This window comes from Phragmites australis, chromosome 23 (assembly GCF_958298935.1).
Source record: "Phragmites australis chromosome 23, lpPhrAust1.1, whole genome shotgun sequence".
Lineage (NCBI taxonomy): Eukaryota > Viridiplantae > Streptophyta > Magnoliopsida > Poales > Poaceae > Phragmites > Phragmites australis.
This window is the reverse complement of record NC_084943.1, coordinates 16,238,502-16,247,987: the sequence shown is the minus strand read 5'-3', so window position 1 is coordinate 16,247,987 and position 9,486 is coordinate 16,238,502. Positions and strand designations below refer to the sequence as shown.

Sequence of the window (9,486 nt, the reverse complement as noted above, 5' to 3'; positions counted from 1 at the left end):
GAAGAAGCAGTACTTGAAAGTATTCAAAGGCTGAAATTGGATCAAATGAGTTTTACATTTGAATTTGAGTATAGGTATGCCACACTATTAAGAGGGATGCAACATAGAGCTAATTATCATGTCTCAGTGCTCAAGAGTTTTCTAACCAACTCAAAGTGAGGGTTAGCTTAAGGAGCTCGGTGCAGAAAGTGTGGAAGTATTTAAATTGGGTTTCAGAGTGTTCCTATTTTGAACCAATGTATTTGAGGTCATGAATTTAGTTGGGATGTGTAGCCTTTGAATAAGCTTTCCATAGAGTCCAAAATCGTCGAAATCAGACTTTAGGATCAAAAGTTATCACCATTTTCAGAGGGTTAGTTGTGCTGAACTTGGATACTCTGGGTTGGCCAGAGACTCTGGGTTTAGCTCTGAGGCAGGTGGTCTGTTAGGGCCTGAGTGTTTCATCTGGATACTCCGGGTGGCCAGAGTCTCCGAACTTTACTCCAGCCAGGGCTCTCGGTTATGCATTCTAGTACCAACCTAAGGACTCTGGGGTTGACCCGGACTCTGAGTTAATACAAAAAGCTATGTAACGGTTAGTTTTTGGGGGAAGGATATAAATACCCCCTCACCCTTACCTTTGTTTGTTGCTGCTTGGGCATGTAAGAAAAACCTTCTAAGCTAAAGAACTCCCTCACACTCCAATCTAGTGAGTGATTTGAGAATAAAAGTGAGTTAGACGTGAGATTTAAAGATTGAGTGCAAGTGAGCTAAATTTCATCTTGAGCACTCTAGTTCATTGGTAAGAAGTTCACGAAGCGTTTGTTACTCTTGGAGCTTTGAGCTCCAAGCAGCTAGGCGTCGCCGACAAGCACCCAAGGTTGTAGTGTGCCGTGAGAAGTTTGTGAAGGTTTTGATTTCGCTTTCAAAAGGAAAGAAATTAAGAGTGAAAGCCAAGCTCAAGTGTGACCGAGCTTAGAGAGGAAAAGGGTTGAGAGAGACCCAACTCAAGTGTGACCGAACCCCTCAATGAAGACATATGAACATCTAGAGGAGGTGTTCGAACTTCAGAAAATAAATCTTGTGTCTCCTCTCTTGTTTACTTGTTCTTGAGTTCTTGCTCAATAGTTATGAATATTGCTCGATTTACTTGTTCGTGTGAAATTGATTGTAGGCACTACATGGATTTACTTAGAATCATCACTTGGAACACACGACTTCATTTGGTTTGAGCTAAAACTCTTTAGATGTATTTTAATTTCAGTTTTGAGTTCATTCTCTATTGAACCCGGAGGTTCCGGATTTAACCCGGATACTCATGATACTATACAATTAGATATAAACCTGAAGTATTCGAGTCAACTTGGAGTATCTGGTGAACAGTGCTTTCATGGTTTTCAATTAGAGTTTTCTTGCATATATCTTACTATAATTGAATAATCTTTGCCACCCTAGGATTGTAACTTTCATATCTTTTTAGGGTGATTGTGCACTAGTTGAGCATAACATATTTAGATTTTTCACGCTGTAAGTTTAAGCCAACGGTAAAAGAGGACGAATTATTGTAAAATCATCTATTCACTCCCCTCTAGGCGACATCATTGTACTTTGAGGGGAAAAATGGGAAATATAGGCAGCCGGTTCCCCTTTTATAGAGAGAGGGAGCACATCGAGATGGGCAGCCCGACGTGACGTCGGGTTGCCCATCTCGATGTGCTTTGAGGGGAAAAATGGAAAATATAGGCAGCCGGTTCCCCTTTTATAGAGAGAGGGAGCACATCGAGATGGGCAGCCCGACATCTCAGTGAGTAGGATGGTGGCAAGGCGGTGCCCGCCTTAATTTGCACGGCATGGCAACTCTGCGCTAGCCATGCGTGTGCGGCGGGCGCTGAAGTCACGTGGTGTCAGGCTAGCTCGGGCGGTGTGCTTGTGAGAGCAGGTAAGGAAGTCATGCGAGCTTTGAATGCTGGGGAAGGCGGTGGTGATTTTTGTACCGCGCGAGTGGGATGGAGGCAGAGGAAGGAGTTGGGATGAGGGGCCCATGTGGCGGTGAGGGAGAGAGAGTGAGCGTGCTGCTCGACTGGGACGACATAGCAGCGGTCCAAGTTTGTAGGGGGTGAAGCCGGCCAGCTAGGTCATGCTGGTGTGTTGCTGGGCTGTGCAAAAGGAAAAAGAAAAGAAGGCGAGCTGTGAAAGAAATAAAAGAATAGGAATTGATTTGGATTGAATTCAATTGGATTTAATTGAATTTGGATATGGATTTGGCATCAATTCAAATAAGAGTATTTGCATTGGGATTTGGATTTGAGGCTCTAAGATTTCGGAGAAGATTGAATTCAAAAGATTTGAATTCAATTTGGATTGGAGATCAAACGAATCTAAGAATAGTTTTGAATTTGAGAGACATCTATTTTCAAATCTCCACTTAAGGAACCATAAAAACAAATAAACCAAAATGCATATCATTAAAATTATTGCATGGGTTAAATTAGAAACTAATTTGGTGCACTTTGAAATACTTAACCAAAATAATATAATTAAATATATACATACAAGTGTATATATATATGTATGTTCAAATATATATTACATTGATTTTTATGTGGTTTAAATAATTAGATTTTTTAAAAAAGAGTGAATTTTACTAAATTTTAAAATGCTAAAACTCGGAATGTTACATGCTCTATAATAAGGACTATACTTGGTTATAGCAAAGAAGTTTATGTGATCAATGGTACAACACCAGCACATAAAACGTTATTTTGGGATCCATCTATTAATAGATATGTATGACGATGGTATCGTGTGCATTGCCAAATGGACCACAAGAGACTGGTGGGTAGGAGAAGATTAGGGCGTGCTATCGAAGTGACAAGAATATTTAATTTCTATAGTTAATCTTTATCTTATTTATTCTCTAACATGTAGGTCATTTTCTGATTCGCGCGACTAACTAGGTACATGGTTCCGTTGTGTCTTCTACCCTACTTTTAATCATTGTGTCATTCTTGTTAATTTTGGTATTAATTATTTCTCATATTTTTGGTAGAACTATTATTTAAGGTTTTCTATTTACAAATATTAAATCCCCTCTCATTACAACCAAAATATTCAAGCGATTTCATGATTAGATTACAATGCAATCATGATAGACTAACCGCCTCTTGAGATATCAATACTTAGGATCACTTAGGAATTTTGTGTTGTACGTTTTTCAAAGTGATACTAGGAGAACAACACCGTATAACAAGAACACGTTACAAAGTGGCATCACCTTTTGTGGTGTTGTCTCACTCGCCACAACAACGGAAAATATAGAATGCTTAGGATGAAAATGGGTCTCTGATAAGGATACTAAAATATAAAAATATTATATCCTGAAAGTACTTTGCAAAGCAAATCTACATTTTCCTTTTTTTCCAAAGTTTAGTAATCCGGCAACGCAAATCGTAAAACGTACTGTATTTTTTACCGGATAGAAGGAGTAAATTGTACCACATTTCTTACCGGATGGAACAGCTCTATTTCAGCCACACTTTCAAGACGATTATTTTATGCAGAATCATACTTTGCCTCCGTATTCTGGCCCTAACCCTGCGCCACCCCTCCCACGGAAGAGGATCCTTTGACTTTAAAGGCAGTGCAACTGGCAGAGGGACCAGTACCCATGACTTTAGGTAAATATGAGACGTTGGATGGGAAACGGACATATAAGGTTTAGCGCTACAGCTATGCTACAGTAAAAATCATAGTTACTGTAGCCCGCCTCACAAAACTCTGTTCCTTTCTGCCTTTACAGGTTGAGGAACCGGATCCCTCCCCCACTCTCTCTAACAATCCCCTCCTCCGCTTCCCTCTGCTCGGCCGTTCTCCCGCCGTCTCCGCGACCCCAACTCGCCTGCGGCCCCATCGGTGAGTAGTCCGACTCCACCTCCCACGCGGCTAATCGCCAATCTCTCAGTTCCCTCTTCCTTTCGTTCCGTTTTCCGATTCGGGACCCGAGGGTTCTTTCTCGCCCCCCCCCCCCCACCCCCGGGTTTCTTGAAGTATTGATGCGATTTTAGGTTTTAAACGGATCTTAGTATATCACACTCACTGGGTGACGCCTAAGGTCATTGAGTTGACGTTTCTTGATAGGATCGTGGTTTAAATTTCGGTTCTTTGCAGGATTTGTTGTGTCGATGGCGGAACTGGTGGGGCCGCGCGTGTACAGCTGCTGCAACTGCCGGAACCACGTTTGCCTCCACGACGACATCATCTCCAAGGCCTTTCAGGTCCAAAGCAAGGGAACGTTCCCCTTTCATTGTTCGCGAGTTGTTTCCTTGATTGTTCAAGGAGGTAGCAAAGAAATTACCTGCCTACCTACCTATCTTAGGAATTAGAACATTTGTTTGCGCCAACAATCGGATTGTCGTGTAGGAGGTATGCTTGCTTGATTTACTTGTGAAAATTGTGGTGGACTTGAGTTTGTGATTGTCAAGTGGGACCTTTTTTTCCTTTGCAGCAATGGATGATAGGCATTAGATGGTGAGAGCGTGAATGTTGTAATCTGTCTGGTTGTGGCTGCAATTTGGGAAGGAAAAGAAATGCTTAGAGCTGGGGAAGTCGGTGTATCACTAGTTATGTTAGTCATGTTGTCTTGTGGGCTATAGCAGAAATGGCACCACTCCCACTCGGATCATTATGATTTTGGTACAGATGGACCATGCTAGCATATTGCTTTGCGCTTCTGAATCATTCTTTCAGACTTTGTGACCACATGGTTGTATTTCTGGTTCCACGTTAAAAAACTGAATGCAGTCTGGTTTGCTGCAGTGCTTAACGCCATAACTTTGGTGGCTTGGTGCTAAAAGCACAACCCAAAACTAGGATCACTAATAGGCTATTATAGTGTCTGTTTCTGTTTTTATGCTCTGTATCATTTGGGACGAATGTTTAGACCTCTCAAACTACCCCCATTTTCACAAATCTTGTACGCACCCGACTTGCGTTTTAATACAATGTTCAGGCCAGCTCCTTGCCGGCTGTAGTGCCCGTAAAAACACTTACACTAGTGCTTTGAGGATGATGCCTGCCCTGCTTTGTTGTTTTGATTATTTTAGGGGAGGAACGGCCGTGCCTTTCTGTTCTCTCATGCCATGAATGTAGTTATGGGGGCGAAGGAGGATAGGCAACTTATGACAGGACTACACACGGTTGCTGATATCTACTGCAATGACTGCCAAGAGGTGCTGGGCTGGAAGTACGAGAGAGCATACGAAGAGACACAAAAGTACAAGGAAGGGAAGTTCATATTTGAGAAGTCAAAGATTGTCAAGAGAACTGGTAGTATCCAAGATTAGGCACAACAAAATTTCTGCTGAAGATGAAATATTCATTGTTACATTATTGTTAGTGTGTTATGGTTGTTTACGTCTTTGTAAATAGCTGTCTTCCATGGGTTCCAATCTTAAGGCTTCGTCTTCTTGCCTTAGTGACATCTGTAAAGAACACTTGTTCCTGTTCTTTTATGTGAATAAGATGAGCCCTATGGCTATTTGTTCTGGAACCATGGTTTCTATTTCGCATAATTTGGTGGGTCTTAATATAATTTTTGCAGTCTTCATCCTGCATGAGAATGTTGCTGGGGTATTGGCTGGATCCTACGTGGCGTGTTGCAATATTAATGATCGATTCTATGTTCAGTTTTCATGGAACGCGATTAGGCTGCTATGGTACCCTGAAAAAGTAGATAGCTGTAGTTGAGATGAAATTAACTTGCATATTAGTTAGTGGTACTTATAGGAAATAAATACAGTATGTTGAATTGTTGATTCTAAGTTCTGCATTTCTTCCTCGTATGAAATGGTGTGTTGATGTTACCCGTGCCAGCCAGATTCTGTTCTTTAATAAGGGAGCTTGTATTTGATTCGTTTGGTTAAGGAATTGGTCCTGCTTGCGATGTATCTATTAACAATAGTAGACTAATCAAGCACGGTTACTTATTTTGCATCATTTGTCAATCTTTTACTAACTCTGTTGACTGACACCATGTAGGCAAGTTGAAAATTTGCAGAGTTGGTGATGACCTGTTCTGATAATGCATTGCAAAAGGATCAGGCTTTCGTGTTCAAGCTATGACCCTTTTGATTAGGCTGCACTTAAATCCAGCTTAAAAAATCTTGCTTTTAGCCATCTCTTTGTTATTTTAAGTTAAAGTTTGCATCTTACTCTTTTGCGCAGCTTTCCTGCCGCGTACTTGAGAAATACTGTCATAACTCATAACCCTTGATCTGATATTTTTGGTTTGCGAGTTTGTTCAGGTATTTTTGGTTGAGAAATACTGTCATAACTTACACAATTTCAGCCAAAGCCATTTTTGGTTGCGAGCATATGTGCAGCCTGACCAAATCATAGCTCTATGGAGTATTTTGGAATACTTTCTCCGGTGCGTGACTCTTGACATGCTTTTGGGGAGGAATACTGGAAGAGAAGGTGAAAGTGATCACTTTGGAAGTCAGAATTCTGATATCGACGAGGCCTACAGGTTTGCCCAAATGCCTAAAACTTCTGCACTTTATGAAATTGAGTGAAGAGCAGCTTAAGACCATTTTCCCCAGAGATTTTAGCAGCATAGACACGGAGACAATTGTTACATACTCCTAGCAAAGTAGTGATGCTGAAACCATTGCAATATGCATAGACAACAGAAGATCTTTCCAGTCAGGAGCAGACTGATTATTTGCAATTACATGCCTGATCAAAGGTAAGCATTCAATTTCAAATGGTACTGCCAGTAATCTGATTCAAATGTGAATATGAATTTGAAACCAATATGACAGCAATCCTTGTCCTGGGATGATCATTGAGCAGCATGCAGTTCGTTAACACTTCAGGTCCTCCTGATCTCACTTGTGGTTCTTTCGGTGCCTCAGTTGACTAGAGTTAGTGCAGTGAATTTATGGCACTGCGAACTGTGAGATGATAAACGCAGTACACTCAACACATACAACGAGAAAAGGCACAATTAATTGTCATATAAACACAAACTCTTTAACATGGGAACCGTATTACATTTATGCCTTATTTCGAACACAGGAATTTCTCCCGCCTCCTATAGGAATCAAACCGAGTTTTACATGGAAGTTTTGTAAGATTCACGTGTTCCAAACAGGCCTCTAGATGGTGTTTGAAGAAGAGGGAATTACATCAACAGTTTGTAGGATCAGTTCAAATTTGAACTAAACCATGATGATTTGGATCCAAATCCCCCTATGCCAACATGCTTTATATGAATAAAACACAGGCGTACAGATTCACATTAACACGTGCTGTTTCAGCTTCCCATCGTCTCCAAACACATCTTAAATCAAATGAAACTAGTATAGGTCCTCATTACCCACCTCGATCTTTCTTCTTCTTGCCCTTGCTCTCCTCCGGTGCACTTGCCTTCGTCCCATCCACCATCTCGACGCCGCCGTGGCTGCTACCGTCAGTGGTCGTCGGCTCCACCTTGAACTTGGCGTAGATGTCCCCCCTGTAGAAGTTCCTCGTCCTCCAGACCAGTATCAGAGACACGAGCATGCCGCCGAACGTCACGCCCGTGATGATCAGGAAGGCGCGCTTGAAGCACACCACCCCCTTGCAGATCTTGTCCCCGACGACGGCCACGCCGCCGTGCTGCTTTGCCGCCTCGGCGTCATACATGCGCCCGGCGACGATCACGTTGAGCACGTAAGCGCCGGCGGGGCTGGCCGCGGAGCCAAAGTTGAAGAGCGAGGAGTAGTACTTGAGTCCGAACACCTCGGAGATGATGGCGAACAGCAGCGGCCACTGCGCGCCGAAGCAGAAGCCGATGATCACTGACGCGGCGTACAGCGACTGTGACACGCCAAAGGCGATGAGGAGATGGCCGATGCAGGAGATGAGCAGCACGGCGGTCAGCACCAGCGGCCGCGGGAACCTGTACCGGGCAAGGAGGAACTCCGAGATGTAACCGGCGCCGGCACGTCCTGCGTAGTTCCAGATGCTGATGAGCGAGACGAAGGTGTTGATGCTCTTTGCGGGGTACCCCAGCGACTGCCCGATCTGCGCCATGTTGTCGATCGCCGTCAGTGTGCCGCCGATGCCGAACACGGAGATGACGAACAGGACCAGCATCTCCACGCTGACCAGCGCCTGCATGATGGAGTAGTCCTCCCCCAGAGCCGGCGGCTTGAACATGTTGGTGATGCAGCCCATGACGCCGCTGCCACACAACGGCGGAGACGACTCATCAGCCTTCTCATTAGATGTAGGTTTTTCGACGGCGATGGCCGGCGGCTGCTGCAGCGACTGCTCAAGCTGGGAGACGGCCTTGTACTCCTCCCTGACGACCACGCCGATGGGACTGAAGAGGATGATAAGCAGAGCCGTCGAGGTGACGACGTACGCGGCGTGGGAGAATTGCACCTGCTTCTGCACGACGATCATGACGAGGAGGTAGGAGGCGAGGGCGATGGAGAGGTAGAGAAAGTGGAAGAAGGGCTTGTTGTAGGTCTTCTCGCCGTCGCGGCGGCGGACGTAGGGCAGGACGCGGATGGTGTACACGCAGAAGATGTTGAAGGCGGCGGGGAGCCATGCGACGAGGAGGACGAGCGACGAGGCGTCGTCGCCGTAGATGGCGAGGTAGAGCTGCGTGTAGATGGCGCCGCTGAGGCCGACGAAGGACTTGAGCAGGCCGATGACGATGCCGCGGCTCTCTGGGAAGTTCTTGACGCAGGCGACGAGCGCGCCGGTGTTGGAGAAGGTGAGCGCGTTGGCGCCGAAGCAGATGTAGAAGCACATGAGCCAGACGGGCGGCGCCGCCGTGTGCCCTGTGAGCGCGAGATAGATCATGAGGTACCCCACCAGGTTCATGCCGGCGCCGATGAGCAACACGGCCCACGTCGGCGCGACCTGCTGCACCAGCCCGGACACGATGCCGACGTTGGTGCCGAGGTCCTTGAAGAAGGATAGCGTGTTGAGCGTCTGCTGGTTGTACCCCAGCTTGGACCGGAGCTCCTTGGAGTAGAGCGCGAAGATGTACGTCGACCCAGACGCCGCCATCACCACGGTGGACGCGAACACCACGAACCACCGGCTCTGCACCACCCGCGACACGAACGCCGGCGTGCACATGGCCATCTCGCCGCCGGCCATGTCTGATCGATGTCTCCGGCGCCCTCTCCCTCTCTCTCTCTTTGTTTAGAGGTGGAGATAGTTAGGGAGGCACACATATAACAGTGGTGTGAGTGCTACTTATAAGGACGTGTGCACTAGTCGTCGTGGACTAGCAATGGGCAATGTATGCACTGGACAGAGACGGAGACAGCTAACGAGAGATACACCATTGGATAGGACAGCTAGAAGCATGGGAAAAATATCGCAAGTGTCGATAGGGAAGAGAAAATTCTACTAATGCATGATTTATTACTGATAACAACTTAGGTAAAAAATTATTTTAAAATAGTAGATGAAAAAAACCATAAGATAGATAGAGAATCAACA

At 45.2% G+C, this 9,486-nt stretch overlaps 2 protein-coding genes across 2 annotated transcripts; one reads left to right on the top strand and one right to left on the bottom strand.

The window, feature by feature from the left end:
* The first annotated feature begins 3,755 nt into the window (after positions 1–3,755).
* On the top strand, positions 3,756–5,527 carry LOC133905871 (protein yippee-like At4g27745). Its single transcript, XM_062347655.1, has 3 exons — positions 3,756–3,891; positions 4,147–4,253; positions 5,082–5,527. Exons 2-3 carry the CDS (start codon positions 4,161–4,163, stop codon positions 5,319–5,321), a joined length of 333 nt encoding a protein of 110 aa, XP_062203639.1. The 5' UTR covers positions 3,756–3,891; positions 4,147–4,160; the 3' UTR covers positions 5,322–5,527.
* A 1,438-nt stretch (positions 5,528–6,965) lies between these two features.
* Positions 6,966–9,224, bottom strand: LOC133905870 (uncharacterized). The gene has a single exon (XM_062347654.1). It carries the CDS (start codon positions 9,136–9,138, stop codon positions 7,354–7,356), a length of 1,785 nt encoding a protein of 594 aa, XP_062203638.1. The 5' UTR covers positions 9,139–9,224; the 3' UTR covers positions 6,966–7,353.
* Positions 9,225–9,486: the final 262 nt, after the last annotated feature.

Coding starts and splice junctions, on each gene's coding strand:
- LOC133905871 (XM_062347655.1), top strand. CDS start 4,161: ATGGCGGAACTGGTGGGGCCGCGCGTGTACAGCTGCTGCAACTGCCGG. Junction 4,254..5,081: donor TCATCTCCAAGGCCTTTCAG/GTCCAAAGCAAG, acceptor TGATTATTTTAG/GGGAGGAACGGCCGTGCCTT.
- LOC133905870 (XM_062347654.1), bottom strand. CDS start 9,138: ATGGCCGGCGGCGAGATGGCCATGTGCACGCCGGCGTTCGTGTCGCGG.